Below are 16,649 nucleotides of genomic sequence, written 5' to 3'. Positions count from 1 at the left end.
TCATCGTTACTCATCCTTACAAATCCTTAACAAAGTCTCTGATTTTGTCTTTCTCTCTTTTAGAAAAATGGATGGATTTTTCTAATCTTTTGTAGATGGAGTTCAGCTTCTTTGTGATAAGAACTTTAATTGAAAAAAAAAAAAATTGAAAGTTACCAAAAGTTTTATGAAATATCAAACTTGGTTTGGTTTCCAGGAAGCTGGTAAAAAGAGATTACTATTATTATTGCTTATAATCGAGAATAACCTGAAGAAAGAATAAAGCCAGTTTGACTACTTCACCGTTCCTTTCAAAGAGAAAACTTTATCAAACAACTTTTCTTAACTTCCTGCCACACTGACACATCCGAAAATATTTAGAAGTGTCTAGGAACGATATTCTCGCGTCACTTCCGCCAGCTAGTAGCTAGTTCTTTCTTTGACATTTAATAAAGTTAATCTCTTATTGAGTTGGGTTGACTAGAATGAAAGAAGAAATGTGATTACCGGTAAAGTTTCGAAAAAGTTTTACCGCCCATTGGAGGGGGGGGAGAGGGAATTAACTGAGAAAAATATCTTGATATAATCAGTAATTGTTTTAGAAAACTTTTTGGCCATGAGAGAAATCTTGTAGGTAGGGCTTTTGACAAGATGAAACTGATGAAATTGATCTTGATTATTAGTCAACTCTCAATAATAATAAATACAACAATAATGATAGGGAAGGGATTAGCTGTGCGGTTAGCCTACTGGACTCCCACGCGGAGGTCCCGAATTCGAATCCAGCTGCTGACCCTTAGATTTTCTCTTCCTAGGAGCTTCTTACAGCTCACTGTCCGGTAATGGACAGTGTTGTCTGTAACGAGAGAACACTTTCCGGAGGCCGGCAGTGCACTGAAAAAAGCTCCGGGCGCCAATAACCTTAGATGTTGACGCGCCTTAAATGATACAAAAATAATAATAATAATAATGTAAGTAAAGTAATCGCGTATTTTTTCAGGCGGCGCTTAACGCCCAACTACCAATTAGGTGTCTTGGACGGGGCGGAAGATCATAAATAATTGTAAACAATTTTTAAATTATGGAAACTAACTAATAAAAAGTAGCTATACGCAGGATTCGAACTGGGGATCTCCCACTTACAAAGCTGTAGCAACAAAGTCAAAAGAACATTACACTGAAATGTTCACTCTAATGTGACGCTGAACCTTCCCAGGCTGTAACCTAACATTCAGGTTGTATCGCGGTGTCGTCAGCACCCTCTCTCTGATGCACTTTTACATATACATATATTTATGATAAACGGTATATTCAATTTTTATGTCCGCTAAAAATTTATTAAATACCTTATTTTTTTTTTCCTTCCAACAGAAAGGATGAACAAAAACAGAAACCTGCTCCCAAAAATAACCCCAACTTATGGAAACTCGTCGAGAACTTAGCCCATGAAGGTAATAAGGCTGTCCTACAAAAACACTATTGTCATAGATCTTCAATGTCGCAATGGAATATTGAATATTAATACACCTAATATTTTGTTATAAAAACTGGAAGATCGCATATTCTGACATAGTTAAGAAGCCAAAATAGTTCATCATTTTACTATCATAACAAATGTAAAATTGAATACACAAAATGGAGGAACAATCGCATAAGCGCATTAGGACAGAAAGGTGTTCACTGAAGCGTATTTCAAACAATTCGAATTAACCGCTTTGAAAGGTAAAAGGTATATAGTATATCCAAGCTGGTATTAACGTGTAACAGCCTCTCTGATAATCTCACCAACTTATTAAATTTCAGCGAAACTGGAATCCCACTTTGTAATACTTATAATAAATAAAAAAAAAAAAATACTTCCTCCTAAAAAATATTAGAGTAGAGGATTAATGATTAAATGACTGGCTATTCTAGCAAAACTTTAAATTAATACCAAGAAATATGAATAACTTGAAAGTTGAAATTATCTCCGAATATAAGGGTGTTGAGGTACTTAACATAATGCTATAATTATTTATCATGTTCACACCCATCAACCACAACAGTATCTGTACAATTACACTTCTCTAAATCGCATATACGCTCAATTAAGAACTCCTGGCCACTTTCATAATTCATTTTAATAATCCTTACAAATATCTGTTCTCATTATACTATTAGATATCCTAGAAAATTTAGTTCGAATCCTAACAAATTAAAATGATATAAAGAAATAAATTTAAAATCTCTCTTTGGATTTTCTGATTAAATAAACATAAATAAGAAAAACCGATGCATCTATACAGGGTGTTCAGCATAAGACTACGGTAACTTCGAGTGGCGATTCTGGGCATCATTTGCAACAAAAAATTCCATATAAACTATGGCTCGATTCGGCTCCGTTTTATAGATATTTTTAATTTTATGTTTTTTCAAGGTGTTACTACTTTTTAGCAAAAAGTTGTATATATTTCTCAAACTATTAAAGCTACAGCTATTTTAATACGCTCATTAAAAAGGAGGTTAAATTTCCTTTTAAATGAGCTAATTTGTATTCCAAAATAATAATATTAAGTATTTTACTTTGTGGCCCAAACATAAGAAATAGCAAGTTTCTAATTTTTTCCAAAAACTTTGACTTCATTTTTCTCAAAAACATTTTATATGAAAAACCGTGCACTATTCAGGAAAAACATCTACATACGATCACCTTTCGAACGGTATACATTAATTGGGGTTATGTTAAAAATTGATGCAGAAATCTGTGATTAATAGCAAAAAAGTGGGCCTCAAAACAGCGTCGGCATTATGAAAGGAATTCTCCTACCATAAGAATATAACTGATCAGAATCATCAAATCCAGTACGATTTTTTGCAAACGTGTAATTTAATAATTTATTTATTTAAGAACTATATACAAAAATATATAATTTACATTATAAATGATAAAATAAAATAAAAAGAAGAAAAATGAATATGATGTTAAATGAGTGTTAGGTACCGATTTCAAAAGAAAGGATTTTCGTTTAACGAGTTCAGATCTGTGTGTTATTCTTTTTATTTTATTTTATTATTTATGATGTAAATTTTATATTTTTGAATATATTTCATAAATTAATTAATTATTAAATTACACGTTTGCAAAAAATCGTACTGGATTTGATGATTCTGGTCAGTTATATTCTTGTGGTAGGTGAATTCCTTTCATAATGCCGACGCTGTTTTGAGGCCTACTTTTTTGCTATTAATCACAGATTTCTGCATCAATTTTTAACATAACCCCAATTAATGTATACCGTTCGAAAGGTGATCGTATGCAGATGTTTTTCCTGAATAGTGCACGGTTTTTTCATATAAAATGTTTTTGAGAAAAATGAAGTCAAAGATTTTGGAAAAATTTAGAAACTTGCTATTTCTTATGTTTGGGCCACAAAGTGAAATACTTAATATTATTATTTTGGAATACAAATTAGCTTATTTAAAAGGAAATTTAACCTCCTTTCTAATGAGCTTATTAAAATAGCTGTAGCTTTAATAGTTCGAGAAATATAGACAACGTTTTGCTAAAAAGTAGTAACACCTTGAAAAAACATAAAATTAAAAATATCTATAAAACGGAGCCGAATCCAGCCATAGTTTATACGGAATTTTTTGTTGCAAATGATGCCCAGAATCGCCTCCCGAAGTTACAGTAGTCTTATGCTGAACACCCTGTATATTAATGAATTTATGGAAAAGTTTAATATAAGAAAAAATGTATTTGTTATTAATTAAAGACGGTAATACATCTTTAATAATTAATTTTATTCAAAAAATACAAAATAAAATAAAATATTTAAATTATATTTTTATTTATTCATTTATTTTTAGTGTATGAACAATTTCCAATGGGTGGTAATAACTGCATTTAATAATTTCAGGATTAATTGCATCTGCAGTTGTAAATCTATAATGTAATTTAAAAAAAAAGAAAAAAGTATACCTACGTATATAATGTAAACATTTATATTTTAAGCTTATTAAATACATTTAAGCTTTATCTTTTGCTTAGAAATTTTAAATGGCCAAATCTTTGGGATTTAGAAAAAAAAAATCAGTTATAAATATTATTATTATTATTTTACTCATCGAAACTGAGCTTATTAGCGCCTATTTACTATGACTTGTTAAAAAAGAAGGTAGAAATGTTTCATGCAAAACTCACTAGTTGCGCTAGCTGCTGGACCCACTTCTTGACTCTCCTCATTATCCGTTTCTGCAAACAATCATCTTACACATTATATACTACATCAAAGTAATTTTAATAAATTTATATAATTAATAAATTATTTGATATTTTGGTCCTTTTTTTTTAGTTTAAATTCAGTACACTCTTACTGGTATGAACGGTAGAGTTTGGTAATATTTTAACTTTAACAGATATTGGCTCAGCAAAGAACTGGAGGTAAATCTTGAAAACATTTTCAATAAATAATAAAAGAATAAAATACTTAAAAATAAATTGAGAATGTGATTTTAATTTAAGTTCTGAAAGCACATTTCATTTTAAGAAAAACAAGATATCAATAATAATCCAACTTTTTGATGAAAGTTGAATACAGAAATCAATTTTATTTAGGTAAATGATTTTGAAGTACTTGATCTTTTTTTCCAGTATTTTCTGATCTGAACCAAAGTGAGTTCAAAACCAAACTCATTACCCTTAGACTTCTTTCCCAGGAGTCACAACAGCTCATGTCCGGTGATGGTGTTAAAGAAAAAAAAAAATATCTCAGAAAATTGTCTAATTATAATTTCAATTGTTTAAAGGCACGTCTCTGTCAGAGATCGTTGGCACTAGAAGCCTTAATGCTTTGCCAGCACACCAAAAGTGACACCAATTGACAGTGTTGTTTGTGACAAACTACAGGCAGTGAGCTGTAAGAATTTTTTAACAAACAGTATAGCATTTCTTTGATATTAAATATAATCCATAATTTTTTGCTATTTCTAAATTAATAATTTAATTTTATAGCACTACTGCCCCCTCAATTTTGAAACATTTTTTCAAACCGCTGTCATGTTTTCTGAGATTAGGGATTATCTCAGTACTTAGTGCACAAAATTCCCACACGGGAGGATCCCGGGTATAAGATCAGTTGCTCTTAAATTTTCTCTGAATAGGATCCTCTTACAGCTCAATATCTCGTTGACGGACAATATTTTCTGTAAAAAGAGAAAATGTTTCATTTAAACACTGAATGAACACCATGGCCTTGAGCAGCGCCCAAATTAAAACGAAAAGATTATTGGATTACATGAAATAAAAGAATAGTTGATTTAAGAACTTTTTTAGATTAAAAACAAAATAATAAACCATATATAAAAAAATCCGTTTTTCTTAAAAATATTTAATAAAGAGCACTACTACAGTGAAATGTATAATTTACAGTGAGTTACACATTATGCAAACTGATAAAGTTTAAAGATATTCTTCTGAATTTGAAGTTTGATCCTATTGTTAAAACGCAGTATTGTGAGCAGAATGAAAAGTAACTACAAATTTAGCCGCTAGATTGCAGCAACTTAAAGTACTGAGATTGGTTCCTACTGGTGTCCATAGATGGCAGAAATCTATACTTGGCACAACCAGCAATAGCAATAAACCATAGGCAATATTTAATTAAGTCGCTCATGGCTTTAAAGAGAAATAAATTTTTAAAGCGCTCTTGGCAATTTTCTATAATAATAATAATAATAATAATAATAATAAACTTTATTGCTTATAAGGAAATTCCTTGTAGCAAGGAGTAGGGTACAATTTCAAATAACATATAACATAATTTGTTTAAAAACAAAATAAAAAATTAATTGAACTCAAAATTAGTTATACAAAGCCAATTAAATATCACCAGACGAAACTAGATTAAACATAATTTTAATATTTTAAATAATAATACAAATACTTTAATTAAATAATATTTAAATCAAATATTTCAATGTTTTAAATTAGTAGCAATTCAATAAACCCAAAATAACCTGTAGTTAATTAAAGGTACAGTGAAAAATAGTCTGCCTCAGTCAACCCCCAAACGGAAAATCCAGCCAGAGGGCAGCTCCCAAAGTCAAAAGACACTCCACAACAGCGGCGCCAAGAAAGCAAGATCGTTCGCAGCCAACGAATAACCAAAAATTAAAGTAATAAAAAATATGGAACATAAAAATAACTTCATTCGTCGAGCGCGAAGGACCTCAGCCTTATGACGCTCGCAATGTAACAGAAGATGTCATTCAACTTCCGAAGACTGTCCACCTGCAAAACATCAATTAGTGTATTACAATCAACTTCGCCTTGGATGTATTTGGATAGGTAATGGCTCCTGACAGGTGTATAAATAGGGCATTTCAAGAGGATGTGTTCTAACGTCTCCAGCTCATGTAGGTTGCAGACAGTGCACAATAATGTGGCATCGATGAAGTAAGAATGACCATTTATATAAAAATGTATTCTCTCAGTCCCGCTTAGTCGTAACTGCAAGATCACCCTAATTTTTTGAATGGGGCCATTTAATTTAAGATAATATTCCCCGGCACCCAGGTTACTAACGTGTCTGAAGACCGGATTAGAATTAGAACTGCACACTTTCTCAATGCAATTTTCTATTGTAAATTGTAGATCTGTTGGTATTTAAAATAAATAAATAAATAAAACTTCTTGTTTTAATAATTGCATTTTAATGATGAAGGTTTAAATAATTGTATTATTATTAATCAAAGAATTTACAGTAAGATGTGTAAAGTAAGTGTAAAAAATCCATTCTTCGATGGGAATCAAAATTAAATATTAAGTAAATGCTAGCAATCAAAAGAACAACTTTTAAAAAATCTTCAAAATACTAATTTATTTTATTAAAAATAATTTTTAAACTATTTTTTATTGATGCAAGAGGAATATCTTTGATTATATCATAATTTTGAATTTATGTTGGGTAGAAAATAAATAATGAAGACCCCGTTTTCAGACAGTCAATGTGAACTTCGGTGGAAATCTCAGTGGGGAATCAATCCTACGGTTCAAATGCAACTGAAAATGTGGCGAAAATTTCCCGAATAATCTATCGTTCGGATGATATTTCAGTATTTTTAAACTTTTCGTGATTTTCCGTATTTTCAGACTGGACTGACAAAAAGAAAGAAAAAATACATATAAGGAACGCTCAAATTGAAAGTGATTCTGCTTAAGTTTAAAAAGCAGTGCCAGGTGGTCAAATTTTAGAATACATAAATAATGATGGAGCATGAAACCTAAGGCCTACAAACATTATTAAGGCCCAAAAAGCAGATCTATTGTATCATTCCTTAGTTAATAAACAATAGCTGAGAGCATTATCCATAAGCCCAATGAATCACAAGCAAACCCTAAAGCTTCGTGAGAGATACCTTTAACGTCATAGACTTCTACGCCCAGTTTGAGAGCATCACTAAACTGCCAAAACCTTACTAGATCAGAACAGAGTCTTTCGAAGTTTAAACCAGACCCAGCGAACACACTCTATAACTCTTATAAGAGCCTCCAGCTCTCATGAAGAACGTCTGCCGTATGGTTAAGCTTTAGACTTCTGTGTCCGATTTCTACTATAAACAAAAAATAATAACAATGAGTACAATGCTTTAATCTGCCAATTTGAAGTTCTCAGTAGTACTGCCGCAAGTAAATTAAGGTTATGGATTTTACTACTTCATTATCAACCAATTTTAATGCAATCAATGTACTAGATAGCAGTGCCAAGTCGAGAGAACCTCCTTGCTGCTTCTGAACTTCCTTATCGATACATCTATTTGCATTGTCTGTTCTATTTGATCTAACTATTCAAAGAAACAATATCCAGTGTTTCCAGATAAAATGAAGCTTTATTCAAAACAAAATGTAAAAGAAATAGACTGTATTCAGGGATAGCTTAGAAATATTTTGCTTAGAACAATCACACTATTCCCGAAATAAATATATTTTGTTTCTTCAACAAAACTAAAATAACTTAAGGGAAAGTTTCTGGCCAGCAATATGTTATAATATATTACAAGGGTTTGGAAAAATTCAGCATAAACTTTGGGGTAATGTAGGACCAACACCAGCCCGCAAGGAACATTTTATACAGACTTCTATTTTTTTCTTTTTTTTTTTGTGTACTATAAAAATGGTTCATTTAAATACATATCTTACCTACCAAAAATATTCTAAAGAAATAACCAACAGACGAAAATGCCCGTGAAAATTGGCATGGTGTAGTTTAAACCCAAGATATAGAAAAAAAAAAATATTGTAATAAAAATTACTTTCAAGCAGTATTTGTTTTTGTAATGAAAAACAAAATGGAGAGGAAAAATATGTAGCACTGTTATGATAAGCAAGGTATTCTAAATGAATTTTTTCTTCAAAAATAAAAATAGTAACCTACAAAATGAACGGTGTTCTCGTAAGTGTAACAAAAAGTTAAAATGTACATTTCAATGAGAGGAGTGGAACTGTTTTTGGTCATCAAGTATTTTCTTGATGTTTGGAGAGTATGTTGTAGCAGCCATTCTGATGCAGTTGTCCAAATGTTCATCGGTCAGTCTGTTTCTATATTTGCTTTTTATGAACTTCATACTTGAAAAAGATGCTTCACACGAGTAGGTAGAGCTGAACGTAGCTTTCAACCTCAATGCAACTTGAATTACAATTGGATATTTTTCTTTGGGGGACTAGAGGCCAAATATTTGCAGTGGTAGAAAGGGTTCTTAGAGACAGATAATTTTTGAAAATCGACAAATTCCATTTCAACTGCAGCCTGATCTCCACCCAAATGTTTTACAACACAAGCTGAGAAATCTTCTGCATCGATCTCTACAATAGGAGAGTTGACGAATTGTGCCACAATCAATATGCTTTTAAAATCTTGGAATCGTTGATCGAATTGTTGTCTTAAGTCTGAAAGAATTTCAACGTATTCTTGGTTATTGCTGAGGTGCTGGGGAGGATTTTGTTTGTGGCCGTGAGCTACCGGTAGCTCGCGATCGACTGTTTGGCGACCACTGAGTTAGAGTATTAATCAGATAAATTACTACTAGAACTGTTTACCAGAGCATTTATGCACACTTGACAAAAAAACGATAAGGAATAATGTATCTGTTACTATAAAATTAATAATTAGTCGCTGGATAATATGATCCACATCCTCTGAAGATGACACAGGTCCGAAAGCTTGGCACAAAATAAACAAAAAAGTTATGAAAGAAATAGACAATAATCTTTCTTCCTATTGGACTAATATTTTCAATATTTTTCTTTTTGTTTCTGAAAGTTTTCAAACTTACATTGAAAAAAAAAATGAATTTTCATGGCGGCTTCAACCTTGATTTCACGAATTTTTTATTTTCTTTTCAGCACAGGAATTTGATTCTAAAAAGGAGGATTGGTGCGTTAGATCTTTCTTTGTTATTTGAACTGTTACAACAGAAATAAATATTTCAAACTATAATGGGAAAGAAAACAAAGAGGTTGTCCAAATACGAAATAATTCAAAGAGAAAAAAGTATGTAAAAGAAAGGTAAAATTAAATTGTAAAGCTGAATTTTAAATACCGGAAAAGGAATAATCACATGCACACTCATAAAGCGAAATATTTAAAAGAGAGGCCTACAATAAGATAAAAATTAAAATCACGATTGGGGCAGTGAACAGCCAGGCTCATAATAGATTTAGAAACAATTTTTGAGCTAAATTGATCAAATTTAGAAAATTATAGTGAATGGTTTTTAAATGAAAGAGAAGGGAATTTTGCTTTTCAAATATTGCTGTTTAGTTTTTCAGACTGAACAGATAGCTTTTGAAAGTACATCTGCGCTGTAAGACACAACACAGTGAGCCATTAGATCTATTGTGGTGATAAACAGATGCTTGCTGTTGACGTATTTCATTCTATTGTATTTCTATCATAGTGAAGAGAGAATGACGTAAGATTAATTTTACTGATTGTAAACTTCCCTGGCAACATTTCTATCAAAATCCCCAAACAATAATGACTAGTGAAGTGTAAGCGTAAAGTGAAGAACAAAAATTCAACAGAATTTATTAAATGCAAGGTGTGATTCTGAGGTTTTGTTGATCTATCCGCAAGACTACAAAACCATCAAACCTATTGCAATATATGCGAAACGGGTGTTCAGAAAAAAAAAAAAAAATGAAAAGATCTTTGGGGTCTCGGATAGAATTCAGTAATTAGATTCGGCCTTAGAAATTTTTGGAGAGCAAGGTATAGTCGCCCGATACGTGGAGAGGTTTCTTCAAAAATTATTAAATAAAAAACCAGAAAGCGCAAGAATTCGATGGGGTCCTCGACTTAAATGGTTGGACAACGTAGAAGAAGATCCTCCATCGGGTAGGAATGAGAAGATGGCCGCTTTAAGGCTGCAGACAGCAATGATTGGAGAAAACTTATTGAAGAAGTCCAGGTCCTACTCTAAAGGACTGTTGCAGCGAATTGTAATTAAGTAAGGAAGGTCAGTAGAAGGGCGAAGTTTCATGCAAACAATGACAAGGAATATTGTGACCAGCCTAAAAGCTGTCTCTCTCTAACTGATCGGTTCCCCAAGAATCATTATTATTTGACAATTCTATCAGCGCACTCTATGCGTTATTTACCTTTCGTTAAGTTAGTGACATTAAAAACTACACAATATTCAAATCTACCCTCATTTCCTAGGGCTGTGGGGTTCAACCAAACGCTCCAATCTCCAAAGGATTCAATCTCTACAATCTAAAATACTTCGAACTATTGTACACGCTCCATTTTATGTCTCCAATCTGACTATACACACTGACCTTAACATTCCTTTTGTCACACAAGTTGCTAAAACAAGATACAGAAAACTCCACTTCAGCCTGCAATCTCATATAAATCCTCTAGCTCAAAATCTTTCTTCTAGAACTCTTCCTGACAACCCGGACAAGACGCCTTAAGAGACGGTGGCCTCGTGATCTTCTTACAAGTGAAGAGAGCGACTAATAGTCTATTTTGGAGTGTTACCGCTGGGTAACTTCTCCACTCGTATTCTTCTGTTATTTGTTCTTACTGCTGTTACTTATAGCGCCAACGCGCTGATTGTAGCAAAAATAAACGCAAAAAAAAACTCATTTCCACTATCCTTTTCGATAGACTATTCCTTGCAATAGTCTAGGTTCCATCACAAAAGCTAACGAAACTGCTGGATCAGGAATACCTGGGTATATCTGTTTAATGAAAGTGGTTTTTAAGTTACCATAGGTCCGTTTTGATCCATTCCAAAGATACGGTCCCAACCATGGATTATTTTGTCCCGGCTTTATTTAATAAAAACCGCAAAGTACAATAAAACCGTTTATAGCTCATCTGCAAATTAATTACAGCCAGTACATATATATAAAACAAATTAAGTAATACATTTTACTTCTTGCATTGTAGTAAAGTATAACACAATTAACAGTATTCATTCTATTAATTTCTAATGTTTATCAATTTTTGAAGATAAAGTAATTACTTTTTTAATATTTCATTGATTTTAATTAAAAAACAAACAGCGACTGATTCCTGCGAACCAGTAAGAGTATAATTGCATGGTTACATGCTGTTGTTGACTCTTGTCATTGTTTGGAATTTTGAAGAGCAATATTTATATTTTTTTTCATTAATTTCGTTCTTATTCGTTTCTAATATTATTTTCACTTAAATTAAAGCCTTGTGCCTAAAAAAGTTGCAGCAATGGGCTCATATAATTGATTAAAACCAGAAATAAAGATAACTCTAAGGGTACGTTCACAACGGAGCTGTGAGCATAGATAATAGCGGAGATGGTAGCAGTGAGGCATCAGCGCTTAAAGAAAAACCTAGTACATTCTTATGTGAGCGTGCACAACGAAGCTGCGACTAGTGACTCATACTCGCTGCTATAAACGAGCATAGATGATAGAATTGAATTTTTCATTTTTCTGCTAGCTGAACTCCAGTATCGGAGCTTCAAAATGGACGTAGAAAAATTATTTAGTGCTGTCTTTACTCATTATTTTTGGTTATTATTTTATTATTTACTTTTAAACAATATTTTGTTTTTTAAATCGTGCTTACATTTATTTTCATGTGTATTTGTTTTTCTCAATAAAACCATTACTTACCTAAGAGTAATCAGTAGTTTTTCTTCTATGGTTATAGGATTTCCATGACAATTTTTCCAAAGTTTTCTTAATTTTGACCTTATTTTTTCTAAAATATAGTCGAATGTGGGTGGACCCATCCTCACATATTCAAAAAAACGATCCGGATAATTTCTAAGTTCCTTATATAAATGGTGAAATTCACCCAAAGTACTTGTTTTTTATTTGTGGGATGTACGTGATATTTTCTAAAGCGTTTTTTCTTTAAAATATACCTTTTTGTTGCTGCTGAACATAAAAACTCTTCTTCACTACTCGACATGTTGTGCACACTAATCAGCGATTATATTTTACTCTATCAGTTATCATCTCTGCTATCATCTATACTCACAGCTCCGTTGTAAACGTACCCTAAGTCACTGTAATTATTATCATTTTTAAAAACAATTTAAGTTACCTGCTTTATGTACAAAATGGTATACAGCTTTAAAACCATGGCCGGGCCATATAGAAGTAGAGGTAAACTCAATGAAGAGAGATTCCTTGGTAGATATTACCTCAGTGTTGGCTCCTTGGTTGCATAGGAATTTGATTACAGGAGACAGCGGTCCAGTACCATCATGTACTCGAACAACATCCTCTCGTAGTAAACAGCTGCAAAAAAAATAAATATTGATTAAATGATTTATTAATTAGAGATTTTAGACAATTAAAACAAATATAAAGCAATCTTTTTTTTTTTAATTCTCTCGGTTATTATATTATATTACCGAAAGAATTCAAATAATTCGAAATTACTTGTCTATCGGCATATTTTGTTTTACCAATAACTCATAGGTTTAGAAAGAGGGAGATATTCCCAAACATCCTCCATATCATTGCCATAGTGTCTGCAAAATCAAACCAGAGCCTCGATACGTTTTGAAGAAAAATCCCTACTTAAAAAGCTCTAGTAATGAAAGCCAGCACAGGTTTGCTGCTTTAAGATGGATTAATCCAAAGCAATGCTCTTTTCTTTTTAAGTTTGAGCGTGAATTCAAGCTCAACCCAATCCAAGCGACATGTGCCGAAGGAAAGGTCCCTGGTCCCAGAAAATGTTAATTTGTATAGTTACGGGGGATATCCCATTTAGTGCCAGGGTAAATCTCTCTAGAAGTTTTGCCACTTCCTAATTTTGGGTGCCATCTTTAGAAAAATTAAGGGATAACATTGTGCTGAAAGGAGTACAATTAAATGGACAATTAGAAATTCTTGTACCCAAATAAAAACAAGTTGGTAGAGTGGTTTAAAATGGTTACCTCTAACTTACGACTCTCCAACCTACTGTGGCTTATAAGCCTTTTGAAGTTATCAGGAGTTGCAGCAGAGTATATCCTAACTAGAACCTTCAACGTTTACTACCAAACCACAGAAAGTTTTTTTTTTTTTAAAAAAAAAAAGAACTTGATGATTTCAAACTTCTTTTAAATCTACCCTTTAGTCCGCACGAATAGAATTTGTTTGGGTTCCTGGCTGGAGATAATAAATTTACCAGAAATTGAAATTGGATAACAGGATCCCAAACAAAAAAGAAGTTAAATAGCAAAAGATCCAAAAGCTGGCAGAAAGATTGCATTCAACAGTAAGATGTATTTTGAACTTTAATCAAATATTCACAAAAAGTTGTTTTTTTTAATTGACTTTTGTTTTACAGTTCCCCTACCCTTTGAGTCCACTGAATCCACAGCCTTAGATTGTTATCATGATTTACCTGATCCACAATGGCAACCATTTCACGCACAAAGGGCCAACACTTCTTGTTTGTATAGTACAAAACATAAACATTATTTTTATTTGGAACATTATAACAAAATTATGTGAAATTCAAGTGTTTATGAGAAGTACGAACTTCCATCGCCAAGGTGGTGGACTTACACATAAAAGACTAAAGACTAAGCAAAAAGTTGGCCATTTTTGATGATGATCCCCAGGTAACTTTGTGCAACGTACTTATTATTTAATTCCAACTTACAGGAAAGGCTTGACACCAGATAACCATTTTCAAGGTTCCCCGCGAAAATTAGTCAAGGATGCTGATATCAGCTAGCGAGGGTTTTTAAGTTTCAACATTAATGATACCCCAGCTAATCTTTAAATGTAAGATCATAAATAAAATAGTATTAAAAACTAGATCAGCGACTGAAAACCAGGTTCAGCCGACTAATAAAAGAAAACTTTAAACAAATAATAAGAACATTCAGTATTCATTGCAAACTTCTATTTTCTCTTAGCAAGGCTTACAAAATCATACATATTATACGTATACGTGTGTTAAGGGCTGTATGTAATCCCTGTCCGCAATAATTTCTCATAACAATGGTCTTAACAAAATACTTTTAGTACAACTTCATTCCAACACTGAACAGTGAGTAGATATGGTTGTTTTATTTAGTTTAGTCACGTGACTTTTTTCTTTCCTTGAGCTCAAATAGTGGTATACCACAAAAGGTACTTAAAAAGTATAACATCGTGGAAATATAAACGAATGGATATTATTAATAATTAATACTTTTATAACTTTTAACATAATATAAAACAATTGTTTGTTTGAATGTATTATTAGGCAACAATTATAAATTAGATTTTAGTGTCTTTTTAATTTAAGTTCACTTAATTAAGATAAAGAGGGATGGTTAGAAAAGGAGAAGAAAAGATGGGCCAGGTTATGAAGTTCAAGTACCTAGGAGATGAGGAGATCAAGGAAAGAACGGGTGCTATTTGGTAGTTGTTCATCGCGGTAAGGAAGGGGTTCCTTAATGACAAATTTCCTTAAAGAGTACGAAGTTGTCTGGTCTATAGGTCGATATTTCTGCCAATATTCACTTGGTCATCAGAGTCCTGGACATGGACAAAGAAGCTCAAAAGTAAAATACAGGTAACTGTGGAAGATAGAGAGGAAGACCTGAAGAGACAGGATTCGTTACGTCAATGTACAGTCAAAAGAAGAAATAATAGAACAGAATAGGCATCCAGCGAACACGTTCTACGGATGGAATCACCGGACAGTGAGCTGTAATAAGCTCCTAGGAAGAAGAAAAAATCTAAATGCCAGCAGCTGGATTCGAACCCGGGTTCTCCGCGTTGGAATCCAGTATATGCTAATCATTTTATTATTATTATTTTTGCGTTGGCAGCTAACACCATTAGCTTAATTTATAACTGATATTTTTAATTAACAAATAATTCAATAAAGTTCCGATTCGTTAATTGAAATCAAGGCTTCCTTTTTAGAATAATTAGGTACATAATTATTTTATTGATCATGTGTAAGGATCTCAAGCCAGGATAATATATATTATCAACAATAATAATATATTGTCAACAATATTATCAACAATAATAATATATTGTCAACAATATTGTTGTTATGATGGTTGAAATCAACAGATTTAATCCACTACATCACGCATTTTTCTATATTTCTGAACAATTACATTGTAAACATTTTTGGTGACAGAAGCAAATCTACCTCTCTTTATTTTAACAACGGCTCAAAACATTCTCTAGTTGGTCTATAAATAAGAGAAGGCGCATATTGCACAGGAACCCCATTCTAGCAAACAACTTAGCCCTGGATTAGGTGACGTACTGACATCTGATCCGATGTAAAGACATGTGTTTTGACCTGCAGACCTGAACTAACATCCCTTAACACTGACCAGTACTCTAGTTTTTAGATTTTATATTAGTACTTAAAATATATTCTCTCGCCTCTCTAATTTTCCATATTAATTTAAATGGAGCATTTTGCGTATATAATAAAACAACGATATACTTCTTAATTGTCAACGGGTGGCCTCGAATCCGTCATTACCTTAATAGTAACCGTAATTGCAACCACAAAGTTTTCATTAAATGGTATGATTAAAGAAATATCCCAACATAAAGATAAAGACCTAAGACCAATCTAACCTAAGACAGATCCTTCGCTCGTAATCTTAAAGAAATTAAACGGCCACTCGAATAGGAGTCGACTTGTGACAGACAAATATTGTCAGAGTTAGTTGTCGCGAAGAAAAGAAAAACTTTACCGAGTGATATTGTTAGAATGGAGGAACAAGGCCTTATGCGATCCTTCTTGATTCCTATCATTACACCAATATTAGCGTTTGTTCCAGGAATAAAGACGTTTTAAAGAGAAAGTACGATGAGTGATAATGAGTCAGTGTGTTAGAAGAAACCTTTACCGCAAACATCTGCATTATTCTGGTCATCAAATGTTTGCGCTTGTCGAGAACATTATACCTACTTAGTAAAAAGCCGCAATACCCGGCGGGCTTACACCCAGGTGAAGTAGTCGATTATGAAAAAACAATAGTCGCTAATAATAATCTAAACATAATTACCAACAAGTTAGAGTAAGAAATAATAATATAAAAACAAAAGGCATCGTGATGATATAAATAGAATTATGAATAATGAATGAATGAATGAATGAATGAATGAATGAATGAATGAATGAATGACCCTAAAAATAATATGCCAAAATACAAGCATGAATAACACA

General features: G+C 32.4%; 1 protein-coding gene across 11 annotated transcripts in view; it reads right to left on the bottom strand.

The window, feature by feature from the left end:
• LOC141462335 (suppressor of lurcher protein 1-like) overlaps window positions 1-16,649 on the bottom strand; it is a 418,108-nt gene that overhangs the window by 205,572 nt on the left and 195,887 nt on the right. For 10 of the 11 annotated variants that reach the window (XM_074144106.1, XM_074144108.1, XM_074144104.1 and 7 more), the window contains 2 exons: window positions 12,561-12,757; window positions 4,163-4,213 (listed from right to left, as the gene is read on the bottom strand). In XM_074144106.1, the coding sequence (XP_074000207.1) occupies window positions 4,163-4,213; window positions 12,561-12,757 (248 nt within the window). The remainder of the gene's footprint in view (window positions 1-4,162; window positions 4,214-12,560; window positions 12,758-16,649) is intronic. The other variant, XM_074144110.1, reaches the window with a different exon arrangement.

Source organism: Rhodnius prolixus, unplaced genomic scaffold (genome assembly GCF_049639745.1).
Source record: "Rhodnius prolixus isolate KJV_2025 unplaced genomic scaffold, Rpr scaffold_36, whole genome shotgun sequence".
Lineage (NCBI taxonomy): Eukaryota > Metazoa > Arthropoda > Insecta > Hemiptera > Reduviidae > Rhodnius > Rhodnius prolixus.
This window is presented reverse-complemented; position numbering and strand designations above follow the sequence as displayed.